The 23,541-nt window shown below is 36.4% G+C and overlaps 1 protein-coding gene across 21 annotated transcripts in view; it reads left to right on the plus strand.

Moving 5' to 3' along the window:
• Window positions 1-23,541, plus strand: part of CFAP20DC (CFAP20 domain containing) — a 290,901-nt gene that overhangs the window by 143,806 nt on the left and 123,554 nt on the right. For 17 of the 21 annotated variants that reach the window (XR_014232111.1, XR_014232112.1, XR_014232113.1 and 14 more), the window contains 3 exons: window positions 20,102-20,238; window positions 20,912-21,074; window positions 22,683-22,799. Coding sequence is in view for 18 of the 21 variants with exons in the window: in XM_082344685.1 (XP_082200811.1) it covers window positions 20,102-20,238; window positions 20,912-21,074; window positions 22,683-22,799 (417 nt within the window). In the remaining 3 variants the exon portion in view is untranslated. The remainder of the gene's footprint in view (window positions 1-20,101; window positions 20,239-20,911; window positions 21,075-22,682; window positions 22,800-23,541) is intronic. The other 4 variants (XM_082344694.1, XM_082344697.1, XM_082344681.1 and 1 more) reach the window with 2 other exon arrangements.

The following is a 23,541-nucleotide window of genomic DNA, read 5'->3' on the forward strand; positions in this document are numbered from 1 at the left end:
GCTTTGCTTTTACCATTTGTCGTAGGGTTCTCTCTAGGGTTTGTTTTTCTTCTTTTTTTCTTTTTTTTTTTTTTAGTATACTTTTTAGCGCTTGTTATCATTGGTGGATTTGTTTTTTGGTTTGGTTGCTCTCTTCTTTCTTTTTTTTTTAATTACTTTTTAAAAAAATTTTTAATAATTTTTTATTTTTTAATTTAATAACATTTTATTTTATCTTATCTTCCTCTTTCTTTCTTTCTTTTTTTTCTCCCTTTTATTCTGAGCCGTGTGGATGACAGGCTCTTGGTTCTCCAGCCAGGTGTCAGGGCTGTGCCTCTGAGGTGGGAGACCCAAGTTCAGGGCATTGGTACACAAGAGACCTCCCAGCTCCACGTAATATCAAACAGCGAAAATCTCCCAGAGATCTCCATCTCAACGCCAAGACCCAGCTCCACTCAACAACCAGCAAGCTCCAGTGCTGGACACCCTATGCCAAACAACTAGCAAGACAGGAACACAACCCCACCCATGAGCAGAGAGGCTGCCTAAAATCATAATAAGGCCACAGACACCCCAAAACACACCACTAGACGTGGACCTGCCCACCAGAAAGACAAGATCCAGCCTCATTCACCAGACCACAGGCACTGGTCCCCTCCACCAGGAAGCCTACACAACCCACTCAACAAACCTTACCACTGGGGGCAGACACCAAAAACAATGGGAACTACGAACCTGCAGCCTGCGAAAAGGAGACCCCAAACACAGTAAGTTAAGCAAAATGAGAAGACAGAGAAACACACAGCACATGAAGGAGCAAGGTAAAAGCCCACCAGACCTAACAAATGAAGAGGAAATAGGCAGTCTACATGAAAAAGAATTCAGAGTAATGATACTAAAGATGATCCAAAATCTTGGAAATAGAATGGAGAAAATACAAGAAACGTTTAACAAGGACCTAGAAGAACTACAGAGCTAACAAACAGTGATGAACAACACAATAAATGAAATTTAAAATTCTCTAGAAGGGATCAATAGCAGAATAACAGAGGCAGAAGAACGGATAAGTGACCTGGAAGATAAAATAGTGGAAATAACTACTGCAGAGAAGAATAAAGAAAAAAAAAATGAAGACAATTGAGGACAGTCTCAGAGACCTCTGGGACAACATTAAACGCACCAACATTCGAATTATAGGGGTCCCAGAAGAAGAGAGAAAAAGAAAGGGACTGAGAAAATATTTCAAGAGATTAGATTTGAAAACTTCCCTAATATGGGAAAGCAAATAATCAATCAAGTCCAGGAAGCACAGAGAGTCCCATACAGGATAAATCCAAGGGGAAACACACCAAGATACATATTAAACTATCAAAAATTAAATACAAAGAAAAAATATTAAAAGCAGCAAGGGAAAAACAACAAATAACATACAAGGGAGTCCCCATAAGGTTAACAGCTGATCTTACAGCAGAAACTCCAAGCCAGTAGGGAGTGGCAGGATATATTTAAAGTGATGAAGAGGAAAAACCTACAACGAAGATTACTCTACCAAGCAAGGATCTCATTCAGATTCGAAGGAGAAATTAAAACCTTTACAGACAAGCAAAAGCTAAGAGAATTCAGGACCACCAAACCAGCTTTACAACAAATGCTAAAGGAACTTCTCTAGGCAGGAAACACAAAAGAAGGAAAAGACCTACAATAACAAACCCAAAACAATTAAGAAAATGGTAATAGGAACATACATATTGATAATTACCTTAAATGTAAATGGATTAAATGCTCCAACCAAAAGACGTAGACTGGCTGAATGGAAACAAAAACAAGACCCGTATATATGCTGTCTACAAGAGACCCACTTCAGACCTAGGGACACATACAGACTGAAAGTGAGGGGATGGAAAAAGATACTCCATGCAAACGGAAATCAAAGAAAGCTGGAGTAGCAATTCTCATATCAGACAAAATAGACTTTAAAACAAAGACTATTACAAGAGACAAAGAAGGACACTACATAATGATCGAGGGATCAATCCAAGAAGAAGATATAACAATTGTAAATATTTATGCACCCAACATAGGAGCACCTCAACACATAAGGCAAATGCTAAACAGCCATAAAAGGGGAAATCGACAGTAACACAATCATAGTAGGGGACTTTAACACCCCACTTTCACCAATGGACAGATCATCCAAAACGAAAATAAATAAGGAAACACAAGCTTTAAATGATACATTAAACAAGATGGACTTAATTGATATTTATAGGACATTCCATCCAAAAACAACAGAATACACTTTCTTCTCAAGTGCTCATGGAACATTCTCCAGGATAGATCTTATCTTGGGTCACAAATCAAGCCTTGGTAAATGTAAGAAAATTGAAATCGTATCAAGTATCTCGTCCGACCACTACGCTATGAGACTAGATATCAATTACAGGAAAAAATCTGTAAGAAATACAAACACATGGAAGTTAAACAATACACTACTTAATAACCAAGAGATCACTGAAGAAATCAAAGAGGAAATCAAAAAATACCTAGAAACAAATGACAGTGAAAACACAACAACCCAAAACCTATGGGATGCAGAAAAGCAGTTCTAAGGGGGAAGTTTATAGCAATACAATCCTACATTAAGAAACAAGAAACATCTCAAATAAACAACCTAACCTTACACCTAAAGCAATTAGAGAAAGAAGAACAAAAAAACCCAAAGTTAGCAGAAGGAAAGAAATCATAAAGATCAGATCAGAAATAAATGAAAAAGAAATGAAGGAAACGATAGCAAAGATCAATAAAACTAAAAGCTGGTTCTTTGAGAAGATAAAGAAAATTGATAAACCGCTAGCCAGACTCATCAAGAAGAAAAGGGAGAAGACTCAAATCAAGAGAATTAGAAATGAAAAAGGAGAAGTAACAACTGACACTGCAGAAATACAAAGGATCATGAGCGATTACTACAAGCAACTCTATGCCAATAAAATGGACAACCTGGAAGAAATGGACAAATTCTTACAAAAGCACAACCTTCCGAGACTGAACCAGAAAGAAATAGAAAATATGAACAGACCAATCACAAGCACTGAAATTGAAACTGTGATTAAAAATCTTCCAACAAACGAAAGCCCAGGACCAGATGGCTTCACAGGCGAATTCTATCAAACATTTAGAGAAGAGCTAACACCTATCCTTCTCAAACTCTTCCAAAATATAGCAGAGGGAGGAACACTCCCAAACTCATTCTACGAGGCCACCATCACTCTGATACCAAAACCAGACAAAAATGTCACAAAGAAAGAAAACTAGAGGCCAAAATCACTGATGAACATAGATGCAAAAATCGTCAACCAAATACTAGCAAACAGAATCCAACAGCACATTAAAAAGATCGTACATTATGATCAAGTGGGGTTTATCCCAGGAATGCAAGGATTCTTCAATATATGCAAATCAATCAATGTGATACACCATATTAACAAATTGAAGGAGAAAAACCATATGATCATCTCAATAGATGCAGAGAAAGCTTTTGACAAAATTCAACACCCATTTATGGTAAAAACCCTCCAGAAAGTAGGCATAGAGGGAGCTTACCCCAACCTAATAAAGGCCATATGTGACAAACCCACAGCCAACATCATCCTCAATGGTGAAAAACTGAAACCATTTCCACTAAGATCAGGAATAAGACAAGGTTGCCCACTCTCACCACTATTATTCAACATAGTTTTGGAAGTTTTAGCCACAGCAATCAGAGAAGAAAAAAAAATAAAAGGAACCCAAATCGGAAAAGAAGAAGTAAAGCTGTCACTGTTTGCAGATGACATGATGCTATACATAGAGAATCCTAAAGATGCTACCTAGCTCTAGAAAACTTCTAGAGCTAATCAATGAATTGGGTAATGTAGCAGGATACAAAATTAATGCACAGAAATCTCTTGCATTCCTATACACTAATGATGAAAAATCTGAAAGTGAAATTAAGAAAACACTCCCATTTACCACTGCAACCAAAAGAATAAAATATCTAGGAATAAACCTACCTAAGGAGACAAAAGACCTGTATGCAGAAAACTATAAGACACTGATGAAAGAAATTAAAGATGATACGAATAGATGGAGAGATATACCATGTTCTTGGATTGGAAGAATCAACATTGTGAAAATGACTGTATTACCCAAAGCAATCTACAGATTCAGTGCAATCCCTATCAAACTACTACTGGCATTTTTCACAGAACTAGAACAAAAAATCTCACAATTTGTATGGAAACACAAAAGACCCCGAATAGCCAAAGCAATCTTGAGAAAGAAAAACGGAGCTAGAAGAATCAGGCTCTATGATGTCAGACTATGCTACAAAGCTATAGTAATCAAGACGGTATGGTACTGGCACAAAAACAGAAATATAGATCCATGGAACAGGATAGAAAGCCCAGAGAGAAACCCACGCACATATGGTCACCTTATCTTTGATAAAGGAGGCAAGAATATACAGTGGAGAAAAGACAGCCTCTTCAATAAGTGGTGCTGGGAAAACTGGACAGCTACATGTAAAATAATGAAATTAGAACACTCCCTAACACCATACACAAAAATAAACTCAAAATGGATTAAAGACCTAAATGTAAGGCCAGACACTATTAAACTCTTAGAGGAAAACAGAGACAGAACACTCCATGACGTAAGTCACAGCAAGATCCTTTCTGACCCATCTCCCAGAGAAATGGAAGTAAAAACAAAAATGAACAAATGGCACCTAATGAAACCTAAAAGGTTTTCACAGCAAAGGAAACCATAAACAAGACAAAAAGACAACCCTCAGAATGGGAGAAAATATTTGCAAATGAAGCAACTGACAGAGGACTAATCTCCAAAACATACAAGCAGCCCATGCAGCTCAATATCAAAAAAACAAACAACCTAATCCAAAAATGGGCAGAAGACCTAAACAGACACTTCTCCAAAGAAGATATACAGATTGCCAACAGACACATGAAAGAATGCTCAACATCATTATTCATTAGAGAAATGCAAATCAAAACTACAATGAGATACCATCTCACACCGGTCAGAATGGCCATCATCAAAAAATCTACAAACAATAAATGCTGGAGAGGGTGTGGAGAAAAGGGAACCCTGTTGCACTGTTGGTGGGAATGTAACTTGATACAGCCACTATGGAGAACAGTATGGAGGTTCCTTAAAAAACTAAAAATAGAACTACCTTACGACCCAGCAGTCCCACTACTGAGCATATACCCTGAGAAAACCATAATTCAAAGAGTCATGTACCACAATGTTTATTGCAGCTCTATTTACAATAGCCAGGACATGGAAGCAACCTAAGTGTCTGTCAACTGATGAATGGATAAAGAAGATGTGGCACATATATACAATGGAATATTACTCAGCCGTATAAAGAAACGAAATTGAGTTATTTGTAGTGAGGTGGATGGACCTAGAGTCTGTCATACAGAGTGAAGTAAGTCAGAAAGAGAAAAACAAATACCATATGCTAACACATACATATGGAATCTAAGAGGAAAAAAAAAATGGTCATGAAGAACCTAGGGGCAGGATGGGAATAAAGACGCAGACCTACTAGAGAATGGACTTGAGGACACGGGGAGGGGGAAGGGTAAGCTGGGACAAAGTGAGAGCGTGGCATGGACATATATACACTACCAAATGTAAAATAGATAGCTGGTGGGAAGCAGCCTCATAGCACAGGGAGATCAGCTTGGTGCTTTGTGACCACCTAGAGGGGTGGGATAGGGAGGATGGGAGGGAGGGAGACGCAGGAGGGAAGAGATATGGGGATATATGTATATGTATAACTGATTCACTTTGTTATAAAGCAGAAACTAACACACCATTGTAAAGCTATTATACTCCAATAAAGATGTTAAAAAAAATAAGAAATAAAATAAAAATAACTGGTATAAAAGACATCTTTTTTCCTAATGTCTATGCTTTACCCCTAGAGATTCTGATTTAATTGTCCTAGGCTGGATTTTTTGTTAACTTCTCCAGCAATTCTGACATGCAGCCAGGGTTGAGAGCCCTGAATGAGAGACTAGATCACTTATCCCCACAAAGGTTTTGTGGGTCAGATGACACTCATACATACTGAAGTAATTCAGAGGACGGTCAAATAGGACAGTTATGGAGGAAGAAGTAGATCTTGAAGCTATTCAGTAAATACTCATGTAAGTATTTATAATAAATAAAGATTTATGGAAGTGTAAGATGGTGCAGAAGAGTGAGCAAAGACAAGGAGACAGCAAAATGCATGGATGAGTTTCCTGAGGGATCAATAACAGGAATGGCCTCTGAGCAGGAGGGCTGTGTTGAAAGACTATGAGAAGAGTGTGCCTTATATTCCTAAAATAGAGAAATTATAACTTCTTTATTAGGAAGTTGAACTTGACGTCAGGCTTCAAGATGAATTTTTAAGTCAAGTGAGACCAGAGATTAAGGATTACAACTAAGATGTCTTTGCAGCCATCTAGGCATAAAATGACTAGTGGCTGTGAAAATGGAAAGTGATGACCCTGAGAGAAACCACAGTGGGGAAACTGGCAGGGCTTATTGGTTCTCAGATAACAGATGGGGAAGGGAGAGTGGTCAAAGTTTGAGAGAGGTCAAAGTAGAAAGAGGAGAAAGGAGATAACCATGATGAGATGAATGAGTGGCAAAAACAGACTCACTTTTACTCTTTCTATGTTTATCCACTATTCATTTATTCTTGGTGTATTTTCTGTATGTAAATCCGCATCAGCATCATATGTCCTAAATTGTATATTCCTAGAGAATTGGGACCATTTTATAACTTTTACAGTATAAACCCTGGGAGAGGATTTTGTGTAAATAGGCACTACATTTTTAAACCCTGTATTATGAAATTTCCAAACTTACAGAAAAGTAGAGAGAATACATAATGAACCCCCCCCCCATATTCCCATCACCTTCCACAATTGCCAATTTTAGGCAAGAATTTGTGATAGCAGTGAGGACACAGGTAGTGAGAATTTGTGTATTTATTATATACACTATATTTAGATAGAGAGGGAGGGAAAGAGAATATATACAATCTATGTTCTTTACAGAACCTTTGGAAAATACCTGTATATAAAAGGATGAAAAAGTTCTCACTACCCAGATAGCCACTGTAAATACCTCAGGTCACAGTTCAATCTTAATGGAAGATTCTCCACAGAATACAATGAGTAAGAGTGTTTTCGGTAACCAAACACTCTGTCTGTATCTAATAGGCTGTGATAGCTTTCCGTAACAGAAATGACTGAAGAGCCTATCAGGTAACTCTTTACAGTTGTAAATGCTCTTTTTTTCTTCTGTCTCTCTAGCTTAATGTTTTAAGAATTGTGTCTTTAAATGAAACTATAAGTCTATATCCAGATATTTTAAATGTCTTTCTTTTTAAAGTTCAAGGACACTTATAATGCCAGAGAGTAAAGAGAAATTTGAATAAATATTAAATGCATCATTAACTCAATATTATAATTAAACAAACTTTTTCATAGGCTGTGTTTGATCCCACCTTGTAGAAGAGGATATTAGTGCATATTTTGCAAATTCCATAAATGGGCTTTCAGCATAAGGATAGTCAACTTGAGTCATATATACAGAAAATTAATAATCACCATCAGAAAGCATATTCTTCTGTCCTGTGAATCTCAATTATACTTATATTCATTTATAACCCTAGGGTTTATGATTATTCCTCTGAAGTAAATCTCATTGCACATGTACAGCAGCTAAGATTACATAAACATACATCGAACTCTGTAGTTCTCTTTCTACAAATACTGTTTTTTTTGTTGGGTTTTTTTTTGGCTGCTTTTGGTCTTCGTTGCTGCGTGCGGGCTTTCTCTAGTTGCGGCGAGCAGGGGCTACTCTTCGTTGCAGTGTGCGGGCTTCTCATTGAGGTGGCTTCTCTTGTTGTGGCGCACAGGCCCTAGGCACTCGGGCTTCAGTAGTTGTGGCACACGAGCTCAATAGTTGTGGCTCGTAGGCTCTAGAGTGCAGGCTCAGTAGTTGTGGCGCACAGGCTTAGTTGCCCCGCGGCATGTGGGATCTTCCCGGACCAGGGCTCAAACCCGTGTCCCCTGCATTGGCAGGCGGATTCTTAACCACTGCACCACCAGGGAAGTCCCTCTACAAATACTGTTCAATTGCTAATTTTGACATTTGTAGGCTTTGAACCTTACTATAAGTGATTATAATAAAAATTACTGTTCTCTGTGTGAGAGATTTTATGTGAAAGGTGTAGCTAATGACAAATGCCCAAGGACAGACTTTTTAATCATGGAAAAGCCAGGAGGTATTTCTTCATTTGAACTATTTGTTTTTGTGTCTTTCTAAAATATGGACTCCCCATGGTGAGATTTGAATTGCATGAAAAGTGACTGTGTGTTCTTGTAACTTACTTACAGTACTCATGTAAATTGTGATATTTAATTATAAATGCACGAATTAAGAGATCCCAATGATGCTGCTACAGAAGGAAGTAGCCGCTTCCTGTGGATGCTTTCTGGCATGTTCACCCAAGCTAAAAAGGAAACTTTGAAACTTCTGTTTTAGAGTTCATTTTTTTGAATGCTGTATAACTTGATCAAGAGCATTTAATGAAATTAATAAAATAATTGTGTTTCCAAAAAGTCAATGTTACCACACATTTGCACTGTTCACTTTGTCAATTCCCAGTGCACGTCAGTTAATGACCGTTAGTCTGCAGAGGACTGCAGACTCTGATGATCTTATTTTCATTAATGGGACCCCACTTTAACTGAACTAGTGAATCAGATCTGGTTATTGAAGTTGAGCATGCAGCTACTAATCCAAGTTGCAGTGGTCCACTAAGCACAAATCAAAACTAGTAATTTGCTTCATTGTTGCTTTTGTTGTGGTCATCCGTTTACAGTGCTTGGAGTCAGTCTATTTATCTCTTGTAAAAATTAAAAAAAAAAAAAAAAAAAGATACACACACAAACGTGAAACCACCACAATCAGGAGAGTGAGCATATTCATCATTCCCAGAGGTTTCCTCATAATCTTCATAATCCCTTCCTCCCAACCCCATCCTCACTGATCTGCTATCTCTCATTATAGATTAGTTTGCATTTTCTAGAATTTTATAAGTAGTAACACTTTATATTCAAAACAGCGGGTATTATATCCAGTACCAATGAGTGGTATCTCATTGTGGTTTTTGATTTGCATTTCCTTGATAATTACTAATGATGAGCATCTTTATGTTCTTATTTGCCATCCCTGAATCTTCTTTGATGAAGCATCTGTTCAACTCTCTTGTCCATTTTTAAACTGGATTCCTTATTTTCATATTATTGAGTTTTGAGAGTTCATTCTATATTCTGGATATAGGTCCTTTTTCAGATATATGAATTGTGAATATGTTTTTCCAGTCTGTTGCTTACATTTTATTCTCATAACAATATCTTTTGAAGAGAAATTTTTAACTTGATCAAGTCCAGTTTATCAAATTTGCTTCTGTGGATTGTGCTTTTGGTGACATATTTAAGAAATTTTTGCCTAATCCAAGGTTATGAAGATTTTGTCTTATGCCTCCATGTAAAAAAAAAAAAAATTACAGTTTTAGGTTTTACATTTAGGTCTATGATCCACTGAATTAATTTTTATATATAGTATAAGATATAAATCCACATTTTTGGTTTTGGGGCCTTTTTTTTTTTTTTTTTAATTTAGATATCTAGTTGTTCTAGCCTTTGCTAAAAAGTGTCCTTTTCTCCACATCATTTCCTTTGCACCTTTGTCAAAAATCAGTTGTCAATATACTTGTGGTTATATTTCTGGTCTTTTTATTCAGACTCTTTATTCTCTTTATTCTGTCTCATTTATCTATTTGCTTTTATGCCAATACCATGATTTTTATTACTATATGTTTATAAGTCTTGCATTCAGCTAGCATGAGCCTTCCAGTTTTGTCCTTCTTTTTCAAAAATTATTTTAGCTATTATGGATTCTGTGCATTTTAGTATAAATATTAGAATCAACATATGAATTTCTGCCAAAAAGACCTGTTGGGAATTTGATTGGGGTTGTGCTGCATTTATAGATCACAATTTGGGGAGAATTGACATCTGAACAATATTGATTCTTCCAATTTCTTTTTTTTAGGTTTTCTTTAATTTCTCTCAGCAATATTTTATAGTTTCAGGGTACAGTTCTTTTATAACTTTCCTCAGATTTATCCCTAAGTATTTTATATCTTTTGATACTACTGATAAGTGGTAAGTTTTAAAATTTCTATTTCCAATTGTTTGTTGCTAGTGTGTAAAATACATTGAAATTTTGTAAATTGATCTAGTATCCTGCAACTTTGCAAAACTTATTTATTACTACTAGTAGCTTTTTGTGGATTCCAGTAGACTTCCTACATAGATGATTATGTTGTGTGTGAACAAAGACAGTTTTACATTACCAATCTGAATGTCTCATTTCTTTTCCTTGCCTGATTGCACTGGCTAAGACCTCCAGTACAAAGTTTAATAGAAGTGGCAAGAAAGGATAGCCCTGTCTTATTCCTGATCTTACTGGAAAGGTATTCAGTCTTTAATGATTAAGTATGATGTTAGCTATTGAGATTTTAATAGATGTCCTTAATCATGGTGAGCAAGTCCCTTTCATCACTAGTTTGCTGACAGTTTTTGTCAGGAATGGATGTTGGATTTTGTCAAATGCATGTTCTGTATTTATGAGATCATCATGTTTTTTTTTTCGTTTTTAGTCTGTTAATACAGTGAATCACATTGATTGATTTTTTAATGTTAAACCAACCTTGCATTTCTGGGGAAAACCCTGCTTGGTCCTGACACAAATATCCTTTTACTCTATTGTTTGATTCAACTTGTGTTCGTAAGGGATTACTGGACTATAGTTCTCTTTTTTTATAATGCCTTTGTCTGCTTTTGGTATTAGGGTGAAGCTGGCCTCATAGAATGAATTGGGAAATATTTCCTCCCCCTTTCCCCCACTCCTTAAAACTTTTTGAAAGAATTTGTGTTAAATTGGTATTATATCTTTCTTAAATGTTTTGTGGAATTTATCAGCATGAGAAAGTTTTTATAACCTGTAAATTCAATTTCTTTAATAGATAAAGAGTTTTTCAGGTTAACTATTTCTCTTTGAGTAAGCTTTGGTAATTTGTGTCCTACAGGGAATTTGTCCAGTTCATCTAAGTAGTTGGATGTATTGGTATAAAGTTGTTCATAATGTTGCCTTATTATCTGGAGAATCTATAGTGATACCACTACTATTCCTGATGTTAGAAATATGTATCTTTGCTCTATTTTCCCTGGTCAGTCTAACTAGAGGTTTATCATTCTTACTGATCTTCCCAAAGAACAAGCTTTTGGTTTCATTGATTCTTTCTACTGTTTTTCTATATTGTTTCATTTATTTTCACTTTGATCTTTATTATTCCTTTCTTCAGTTGATTTGGGTTTCATTTGCTCTCCTCTTTCTATCCTTAAGCTGGGAGTCAAGGTCAATGATTTCAAACTTTTCTTTCTCTAATATAGCCATTTAGTGCTAGAAATCTCCCCATAAGTGCTGCTTTAGCAACATCCCACAAATTTTGGTATTGTATTTTTATTTCATTCTGTTCTAAATATCTTCTAATTTCATTTTTCATTTTTTCTTTGATCCATGGGTTACTTAGGAGTTAAGTGTGTTACTTAGTTCCCAAACATTTGAGATCTTTCTGTTATTGATTTATAATTTAATTCCAGTGTGACTTGAGAAAATAATTTATATGAAGTGAATTGTTTTAAATTTGTTGAGACTTGTCCTGAATAGAGTCTATCTCAGTAAATGTGCCATATGCTCTTGGTAAGAATGTAAATTTTACTGTTGTTAGGAGTATTCAATAAATGTCATTTGGATTAAGTTACTTAAAAAAAAAAAAAACTAGTAATTTGCTTAAAAATTAGGAGGTAGTTCTCCCAAGTGCCCTCCTTTCCACAGCAGCAGTCTTACTGGATTTTTACTTTTTAAATGAAGAGAGACTGACACCCGTATCTCCTAACTCAATCGCAAACAGATAAAGGATCTAGCAAAACCATGAAATAGTAATCTAACCATAGTTGGCATTGGTGAGATCTTTGTTAGAATTTCTTCTTTGGGTTGTACGTTATGAAAGCAAATTTCAAATCAAGCAGCAAAATCTACTGTAAAGTAGAACCTTAAAAAAAAAAGAGAGAGAGATTCTGACTTCAGGAAAAAACAAGACACTCTAATTTCTTCTTTCTAAACTCAGATTTTTGGTAATCCTTGTCTTAGGATTGTTGGTTAAAGAAATGCCACAATTAAAAAATGGGCAGAAGACCTGAATGACATTTTTCTTAAAAAAAAAAAAAAAGTTTGTAATTAAAGTTCTTTGCATAGGATGTGCACTCTCAAATTAGCCGCAGTTTGCCCCACGTTCTACATGTGCCTGCTTGTCACTTATATGTTACCTGCCTGGCATTCAAGCCACTTCATTTTGTCCCTCCCCTGCTTCCACCACCACTTTCTTCCCTCTGGAAAAGATTATTACAGCATTATATTCCATTCTTGATTCCTCATGAACCCCATTAGTCTTCATCAAATACATTAATTATCATATTCATAAAGTTCTCGTACTTATCCAAGTAATCACTATTAGACCCACTTTTCACATAGCAAAACAAAAGTTTTTAATTAGATAGCTTTACAGAACTGCACAGAGAATAAATAGTGGACAAGGAAAGAATCCCCTGCAGTGCCCTCCTGGACCACCAAAGGCAGTATCATGTGTGATGAAAAGAAGGCAGGCGCAAAGAGGCCTTGGGCATTTGGATTCTGAGACCCTACTCTAAGTGGACAGATCTCTAAACATCAGGAGCCTCAGTTTCTTCATCTGTAGAGGTGGAATAATATCACACAAAGTGACTGGAAATTTCATAGAGATCATGTACGTATCATCATATCCGTCATCCTTTAGATCTCAGATTGAATGTCATTTCCCTCACCCTAAAGACTAGATACCAGCCCCCTGTTAAACACACTTTGAACCTTCCCTTCATAGCTCTCACCACAATTGTAATCATTTAGTTATTTATGACTTACTTGCTGTAATATCTGTCTTCCCTGTGAGACCCAGAGTGCCTTGGAGGAGGTGATGTGTCCACCTTATTCCCTATCTTATTCAGTACTTAGAGCAGTGGTTGCCCAGACTAGGTGCCCAATCACTAATGAAAGAATGGGTGAATGAAGGGATAAATGATTGTGAATGGACTTCATAAACTGTTAAATGCTATTCAAGATGGAAGGTATTAATAGCATATTTACTAAGCATTTACTCCCTACTAAGCACAGTATTTAGCATGTTACATGCATTGTTTCATATAATCTAACAAAAATGCCTTGACTTAAGTACTCTTATTATCTCAATCTTATGGATGAAGAAAGTGAAGCTTAGAAAGTTTAAATACCTTGTCTAAAATAATATTGCTCTACTAGATCAGTCTTTGTGTTTTTGACATTCCTTATAACAATGCACATATAATAAAATAAAAATTAATCCAATTCAAAATCTGGATTCTGGTAGCAGGTTTAATTCTGATTCGATCATTAGATAATAGATGTAAGTCTTGAGCATGACCCCTGAATGATTAGAGTTGAAAATTCAGCAGGTTTTTCTGGTTAAACTTTGAAAACCTTGCAAACTTAAATGACTATAATAGTTAGAACATTGTATCTTGAGACAAAAATGAATGTTTATTATTCTAAAAGACAATTAGAGAGCAGACCCTCAGGTTTTATAATCTAACTACAAAGGCTATACCCCTCAGTAAAATAGCAAAATACTTAATGGTAACATCTCTGACCTACACCAAGTTCATTTTCCACAAACTCAAGAAAATGAAACGCCTAGAGCATGACTTTAATCTAATCTTGATTTTTAACCTTATATTATATATATTGATATCAGGTCTTAAAAGAACTCCTTTTAGAATTCAAAAGGCATGCATTTCTGCTTGTAGTTTTCTTTCATTAAGATTTTTCTCATTATAGAAACTTCATCCCTTCTACTTTTTATTTTAGAAACCAAAGGTCTAAGTTACTTTTCCTTGTAGGTTTTAATTAGGACCCTATTATCGTGGATACATAGCATGATACATGTTTATAGACATAATTATGACAATTAATATGATTATAAACAGAATTATTAAAGTGAAACAGACTTTAAGAATGTGTATGTGTTAATTGTACTAATAAGTTTTAAAAGCCTGCTAATTAAAGAGATACTAAATAGTGGATTATTGTACACTTTGCTTGGTGAAAAAAAGGTATACTAAACTTTGTAAAATTTAAAAAATAGATTTCAATTTAAACACACAGTGGTAGATTGCTCTTTAAAGAAATCCTATAGTAGATCCTCTTATAAAATACAGAATAACATCTTACTTTCTGTGATTCAAGGAATTATATCATATCAGGTTTAGTTGTAGCTTTAATAGCCATTGACTATCCAAGAGATAAGTCAATGACTCTTGACTGCTAAGCAAGAAATTCCTCTAAGAAGTTCAAGGTATTTAGGAATTTTCATTTTTTAAATAGCTATGAACTATTTAATAAATTCATTTTGTTGAAATTATAGCTGGAACTGTGTCAGTATGATTTTTTTAAATACTCCCCCAAAAGTCTTCCTTTTAATCTTTGATACTGTCCACAATTTTGGTGAGATTTATCCATTGTCTACCATATGCTATGCTGGGCTCAGCAGATGAGTATACGTGCAGTACCAAAAAAATGGTCTTTCTACTCAAAGAAACTTAAATTGTTTGGGGGCAACCTGTATATAGATGAAGAATATGAAAAAACATCAAGGAAACTGACCTAGTACAATGTTTGAACAGAAAGATATGCCCACAAGCCAAATGATTCCTGTGACTGGAAGTTTAAACAAAAAAAAAAAAAGAAGAAGAAGAAAAAGGCTTCTATTCTGGTACTGAAAATTCCCATGTAGGCCTATGCCATGTCCCATACATACCTTCAGGACTCTCAGTGGCTATTTCTTTCTGGGAAAATCCACATTTGAGAACAAAATCAGTAATCTAGAATTTGTTTTATTTGGTCACAGAAGGTACAAATGATGGGTCTGTAATAGATTTTTCCAATTGGCCTGGAATTTGAGTGTCATTTCTTTCTATTGCTGATCCTGAGAGACTAACAATGTTTTGTTGACTCCAAATGGATATTTATAAATGACTGAAAAAGATGCAGATGCACACATAGCCAAGTCTATTTGCTAACATTAGGAAATTTCACATGTAAGCTGAGTAGGCATCTGATTGTGGTGCCATAGCACTGCTGCTGTTGAAAGCCACACAGTTCATGTAAATATCAATGTCTTGGTCATTGTTGACCCTTCTCTCTCATCCTCCACATCCTGGCAGTTGTCCAGTCCAGTCTGCCTCCTCAATTCACACATAAATGTCTCAGGTGGATTTTTCTTAAAAATAAGTTTTAATAGTAGTTAGAAATATGTAGTCATTTAATCCAACTTCCCTTCTGACCCATTATACTTTATGATTCATTCAGTTTGCTCAGCGAAGGATCTATTGCTCTGTGTCAAGCACTAGGCTAGCAATTCAGGGGTGACAAAGTAGACCACTGAGTTTATATCTACTGAGGTATACACTATTAGAGAATCCCATAAACATATATGAAAGTGCAATTCTGACAAGTTCTGTGAGGGAGAGCTTATGGGACTACCTAAACTGGGTACTGTAATCAGAGAGGTCTGGGAAGACTAGTCTGAGGAAGTAATACATGAGCTGAAACATAAAGGCCAAGAGGGGAAGGAAGATCCTACATGGGGAACAGCATGTACAAATACTCTGATAGAGAGGAAGAACTGAGGAGACCAGAGCAGAAAATAGAGGGTGTTAAGGTTGAACTGAAGCCAGAACATGCAAGTTTTTGTAGGTAATGTTAAGGGCTTTCTTCTTAATCTTAAGGGCAGCAGGGAAGCCATTGAAAAGTTTTAAGTGAGGAAAAGGAATGATTCAATCAGACGTATGTTTATATAAGACCGTTCTGGCTTCATTTTGGAGAGAGCATGGGACAGGGAGCCACAGTGGAACATGGGGGATCACTTGAGAGGCTTTGTGATCATCCAGAAGAGGGATGATGGTCGCTTAAATTACGGTGCTGGTGGAGGAGGTGGAGACAAGTGGATCTGGATTGGATATGGAGAGGATGGAGGGAGGTGTCAAGGATGACATCTAGAGTCTGGCTTTTCAACCGGAATGGTTGATGGTGCCATTCATTAGACCAGGTTTTCAGTTGGAGGTGTCTTCGAGACATTGAGGAGGAGCTGGTCAAGAAGGCCACTGTATACGAGAGGCTCTCAGAAGAGAGGACTAGGCTAGAAATAGAAATTAGAGAGTCATCTAATATGTGAATCTGCCTTATAATATCCAGAATAGCTTTCCAGACTTCTGGTTGAACATCTTCAAAATGACAGAAAAGTCACCACCACAACAACCAGACATGCTTTAATTAAAGAAAGATGTTCCTTATGTTAGACTAAAAGCTTTTTTTTAATTAATTTTTATTGGAGTATAGTTGCTTTACAACATTGTGTTAGTTTCTGCTGTACAGCAAAGTGAATCAGCTATACATATACATAGATCCCCTCTTTTTTGGATTTCCTTCCCATTTAGGTCACCACAGAGCACTGAGTAGAGTTCCCTGTACTGTACAGTAGGTTCTCACTAGTTATCTATTTTATACATAGTAATGTATATATGTCAATCCCAATCTACCAATTCATCCCACACCCCTCCTTCCCCTCTTGGTATCCATATGTTTGTTCTCTACATCTGTGTCTCTCTTTCTGCTTTGCAGATAAGTTCATCTGTACCATTTTTCTAGATTCTACATATAAGCAATATTATATAATATTTGTTTTTCTCTTTCTGACTTACATCACTCTGTATGACAATCTCTAGGTCTATCCACGTCTTCGCAAATGGCACAATTTCATTCCTTTTTATGGCTGAGTAATGTTCCACTGTATATATGTACCACGTCTTCTTTATCCGTTCCTCTGTTGATGGACATTTAGGTTGCTTCCATGTCCTGGCTATTGTAAATAGTGCTGCAGTTAACATTGGGGTTCATGTATCTTTTTGAATTATGGTTATCTTCGGGTATATGCCCAGGAGTGGGATTGCTATGTCATATGGTAGTTCTACTTTTAGTTTTTTAAGGAACCTCCATACTGTTCTCCATAGTGGCTGTAACAATTTACATTCCCACCAACAGTGCAGGAGGGTTGCCTTTTTTTCTCCACACCCTCTCCAGCATTTATTGCTTGTAGATTTTTTGATGATGGCCATTCTGACCGGTATGAGGTGATACCTCATTGTAGTTTTGATTTGCATTTCTCTAATAATTAGTGATGTTGAGCAGCTTTTCATGTGCTTCTTGGCCATCTGTATGTCTTCTTTGGAGAAATGTCATTTACGTCTTGTGCCCATTTTTGGATTGGGTTGTTTGTTTTTTTGATATTGAGCTGCAGGAGCTGTTTGTATATTTTGGAGATTAATCCCTTGTCAGTTGCTTTGCTTGCAAATATTTTCTTTCATTCTGAGGGTTGTCTTTTCATCTTGTTTATGGTTTCCTTTGCTGTGCCAAAGCTTTTAAGCTTCATTAGGTCCCATTTGTTTATTTTTGTTTTTATTTTCATTACTCTAGGAGGTGGGTCAAAAAAGATCTTGCTACGGTTTATGTCAGAGTATGTTCTGCCTCTGTTTTCCTCTAAGAGTTTTATAGCATCCTGCTTTACATTTAGGTCTTTAATCCATTCTGAGTTTGTTTTTGTGTATGGTGTTAGGGAGTGTTCTAATTTCATTCTTTTACATGTAGCTGTCCAGTTTTCCCAGCACCACTTATTGAAGAGACTGTCTTTTCTCCATTGTATAATCTTGCCTCCTTTGTCATAGGTTAGGTGACCATAGGTGGGTTTATCTCTGGGCTTTCTATCCTGTTCCATTGATCTATACTTCTGTTTTTGTGCCAGTACCATACTGTCTTTGTGCCAGTACCATACATACTTGTAGCTTTGTAGTATAGCCTGAAGTCGGGGAGCCTGATTCCTCCAGCTCAGTTTTTCTTTCTCAAGATTGGTTTGGCTATTCGGGGTCTTTTGTGATTTTTCACAGAATTAGAATAAAAGCTTTCTGAAGTAAATTCTACTCATTAATTCTGATTCTGCCATTTGGACAAATGGAATCACTACCTAATAGGGCTTCAGGAATTTGAAGAAAACTGGAATGGTATTTCTCCCCACCACTTTGCCAGCCACCTTAGATCCTCTGTCCAGCAAAAATTCTTTTAGATCAACTCAGCAGTGTAGCCCTTGCCCATGTCTTCAGCTTCATCTATTACAAACACAGAAACAGACCCCCCAGAACACCTATATACCCACTCACATTACTTCCACTCAGATCTAAATGTTGGGGGCTTCCTAAGCATGATATGTTTTCACAAACTTTTGTGCCTTTTCTCATGGCTGTTACATAGGAATGGTTTTTAGTTCCACCACTTATAAAATTATAGCTCTCTAGCAGAAGCTAATGAGACCAACTAGCTAACCATAGGAATTTTTTTCAGGAGAATAGATCAGACAAGAAGTTGCCAGTAGCTCATATATGTCCAGAACTGTAGGACAAATTTGGACTTACTCAGGGCCAACATTGTAGTATTCAAGTTGGTCCTGTCTTGCAAGCAGGACATGGCAGAAGGTTTTCTAGGCTGTGGGCCGTGTTCTGAGTTAAGAGCCGGCACTCTCACGGGCTGTTTTAGTCAGAGAAGGCTGCCTGCACTCACACAGAACTCCACGGTCCTAGTCCAGTCAGGAGTTCCTTGGGCATCCCTCCGTATGGTCTTTCAGAGACTCGGGCTTCTTTCATCTAGTGGCTCCTCTGGGAGCCTTTAAGTCCTCCGCTGGATCTTTTGCATCTTGTCAAGAGATGAGGGAAGAGAGAGCATGGGGATTATGCAGGAAGTTTTAGGAGCAGGAGATGGTTTACACGTCTCACATTCCACTTCTCACGTTCCATTAACCAGAACTCAGTTACATGACCCATATAACTGCAAGGAAGGCTCGGAAATGTAATTTAGCTGTGTGCCCAGAAGGAAAAGGCAGCAGGGTTTGGTGAGCACACCTTCCTTATCCTGGAGGTGATACCACTTTGCTCTCTTTCTCCCCAAAACCTTCAGTGATTCCCTGTTGCCTACCGAATTTAGAACAGGCTCTTAGCATTTTAATGCTCTTTTCGTTCTGACCTGAGCCTATCCTTCCAGCTAAACTGGTGATTTCATTATTCCCCAAGCGTACCCTACCCTTTCACTCTTCCATACCTTTATTCAGGCACTTTCTTCTGCCTTGGGCACCCTACATCTCTTATTCTTGAAATCTTATCAGTCATTCAAGATCCATTCAAGAAGTCACTCTTCATTCCCACTGGTCTGCCTTATGTTGTAGTTACCTGTTTACTTGTACTATCACCTCCCTCCAGACTCCCTGAGGGCAAGCAATGTGTCTTATCCATTTTGCATCACTGGCAACCTCTAGGAAGTGCCTGGGAGTGCTCAATGAAATATTTGTTCAGTTGAGTTAGTTTTATTTAAACGATTTCCTTAAAGAGAAAATGCAATGTATTTTTCAGTAGCTTTCTTTTCTTTTTTTCTCCTTTTCTATGAGGAAAAACATTTGTGGTAGTGGTTCTCAGATGATACTGAGCACAAGAACCACTTGGGAGTTAATCTTAACCACTTGTTAAGATTATAGATTTCTGTTGCCCCCCCCCCCCCACAAGATTCTAATTCTATAGATCTGATAGATCTGATGTTGGACCCCAGTATCTGCATTTTTATAAGTGCCCTGGGAGCGTGGGAGGGTTAAAGTGGGGGAGGATTCACATCATATGACCCCTAGATTGTACTTTCAGAAATATTGCAACATGGTGTGTGTCATTACGCCCATTAATGGACTACTATTCCCTTCCTTTAACAGATCAGTTCATTAACAGAGGAACAGGTAGCATGCGGAGCGGTAAAAATCAAGATGTTTGTCATATTGCCTTTGGATCCAAAGTTCTTGGACCACCTCCACTCTCTGGCAGAAGAAATAACATGAGGATGTTCAGTGAGGTAGGAGCAAGGTTTGAACAGCTTATCTAAGCATGGATGGCATGGGAAGGGAAGCGTTTTTTCCCAATGCAGAGGGGAAAAAAAGAGGGAGAGAGACTACATGCCAAAAGCAGAGGGCTTGAATAAATTTGGAACAGAAATTCTGGATTTTAAAAGACCTCAAAACTGTTTTCTTTTCATCATGTCAAAGCAATTAACATTTTTGAGCATTCTTTTCATTAAATATGTGCACAAAACTTAAAGGCAAATATATGTGAGCACATTTTGTTGTCTCCTTCAAAAAGGAGTTGGATCATCACCAGACACCTTATAATGAACAGATTCTCAAATGTTATATCTTTATTTTTAATTTCCTCTGAATTTCTGACATACACGGTAATTTTCATTTCAACTCCTACCTACTAAAGATGGAGTGTAGCAAATGAGCACATTTTAATTTATGTGTCTATGAGATTTGGTTGTCTTCTGTTTTACCTTACATTATATTTATCTCCTATTTCTTCCTAATTTTCTACCATAATTTCCCTCTCCAACAACTTTTTAATCTTCTCATTTCCTCTGGTTCTTTTTTACCTCACTGTTTGTCCAGCTATTATTTCTTCTATGTAGATTCTACAAGAAATAAATGCAATTCCTATATTTTAAAATATAGATTAATTCCTTTTCCTTATAGACAGTAAGATCTGTTGGGTCCAAAAATAACCAATCGTGCCAGCAGTCTACAGTAGAGAAGTGTGTTAACAGGGCAGAAATGTCAACCTTGCTGTTATCTGAGTCTGAGGCACAAGGAGATAAAGAAAATATTGGCCACATAAAGCAGACTGTACCTAATCATGGTAAGAATCATGCATAAAGATTGATAGCTAGTGAAAATACTGAGAAATGTTAAGATAAATCCATAGTTATATTCTTGACTAGATCTTAAGTCCAGAGAATTATCATTTAAAAATGAAAATGGTGGTGGATATTGAAATATGTTTAGAATTCTTATACCATATATTATCTTCTGGAACCTGTCATTCTGTTTATTCTGTTATTTTACATTGCTGTAGTACCCTGTATTTTTACTTTCTGATAACAGTGAGAAAATAGTATAGTATCCTATTATTGCTATGTCTTGGAGACCCCATGTACATTTTAAGTGTTCTTAGTTTTACCTTTTAATTAATCTCTTCCATTGGTAAAGTGCTCTTTATTTTCTCTCATTGGTACAAAAACAACCCTGTTGGTGAAGAAAACTTTTATCCCGTTTTATAGATTGAGAATTCAGGGCTAAGAGAGTAAGTGATTTGCAATTTGTAATCACTGGAAAGAATTGAGACCAGAACCCAAGGCTTACCACTCCCTGTCAGTTTGTCCACTTTAACTGGTCTGGCTTTTGTGAACATTGAAAAAGGGAGGCATTTGTGTTCATTTTATTTGATTTAGAAATTAACGATCACTGTTAGAGACTCTGTCTCCCATGGAGTATAAAACTGAGATAAGGAAATAAATAACATAGATATTCAGTCCCAGTTGTACCACTGTCTGTGAGACCTTGATCAAGTTTCTTAAACCCTACGAGCCTCAGTTTCCTCATCTGGAAATGGGGATACAATTACTACTAGCACTAGTAGTAGTGAGAAATAACAGCTGCCTCAAAGGGTCAGTATGAGGATTCAGTGAGAACAGTCAGTCAAGCACATCATATTGTGCCAAGAATTTAAATGTTCAGAAAATATCAAATGCTGCTATGAATATTATTATTATTATTGTTACAGAATTAAATTACACTTAAGAATTCTTCAAGATTGATCGCAGTTCTGCAGGGTTCTTTTGGAAACTACCCTCTAAGCTCTTGTTGAATCAAACTTAAATCTTTTAAAGGAAAAAATAATTTTTCTGTATTGGCTGTCAATTTCATTTTAAAATATTTTTTAATATAGCATGTTGCAAGATTAACATTAATTACTTGTAGCTCTCTATATGGTTATATTACATGAATAAAATGTATTAGTAGTTTGTTTTTTCTTTAACACCTTTATTAGAGTATAATTGCTTTACAATGGTGTGTTAGTTTCTGCTTTATAACAAAGAGAATCAGCTATACATATACATATATCCCCATATCTCCTTCCTCTTGCGTCTCCCTCCCACCCTCCCTATCCCACCCCTCTAGGTGGTCACAAAGCACCGAGCTGATCTCCCTGTGCTATGCGGCTGCTTCCCACTAGCTCTCTATTTTACATTTGGTAATGAAAGCCTGATACAATTCTAATATTGGAATAGAAATAAACACCTATTTCCTATAAAGGAATAAGTTGTGTTTTTTATACAGCTTTACATTTTGTCAAAATGATACATGAACATTCTCATTACAGCTGTAATTATATTTACTGAGTTATTTCAAACTATATAGTACTTTCTGTTTTGGCTTTTTGTTCTTTAATATGAAAATGTACCAGCCAATCTGCATATTATGCATCCACATCCCCCTCAAGAACCATCAGCTGATAAGAATAATAACAGGAGAAGATTACAGTTAAAAAGAACCAGCAGAGAAAGGACAGAGACACCCAGCGGTATGGTACTAATTCAATACTATCTTATATCTGTATATTATTCAGAGCAATGGAATCTCTCTCTGCAGGTTGTAAATTTCAAGGGATTATGAACCAATTCATTTAAAATATAAATATCTGTTCTACAAGGATTATGGAAATCAGATTTTTTACAAAAGAATTGCTCTAGAGCCCTAACAGAGATTTTTTGGATTAAATAGACAGTACCACAAAAATAAAGGACTTCCTACTTCTACTCTCAAAGGCTGAATAAGCTTAAATTATTGATTTTTTTAAATGGCCCAAATTTGTTAGAAGCTCCTGCCTGCAGACTTCACTAAAATTGAACTTAACTCATCATTTTTCATTGTTCATTTATCTCTCCTCTTTTTAAATTGGCCCTTTTTAGATTGTTTTTTACATTTGCTGTCTCTCCTTTTGGACTCCTTGCCATCTACTGTAATGTAGGTTAAAGTTTCAACTCTTTGTAACCAGTAAAGCATTAGATAAATATAGTTGGCTATTATAGTTATTGCTTAAAATATTAGATTTGAGGCATGTATGTATAGATTTGTATACACATGCATTAGTCTATCCTGAATCAAGCCCAGAATGTATCATGTACACATACATTAGCATAATTTCTCAAAAATGTAGATTTCTTGGGTAGGCCAAAATTCTGCTTGCTAGGTTTCATGTTATTATTATAAAATAGTAGATAGAAAAATTACTTCTGCAATAATGCCTGTATCCATTTTTCTTA

The sequence above is a fragment of the Balaenoptera borealis genome, assembly GCF_965194805.1.
Source record: "Balaenoptera borealis genome assembly, chromosome: 12".
NCBI lineage: Eukaryota > Metazoa > Chordata > Mammalia > Artiodactyla > Balaenopteridae > Balaenoptera > Balaenoptera borealis.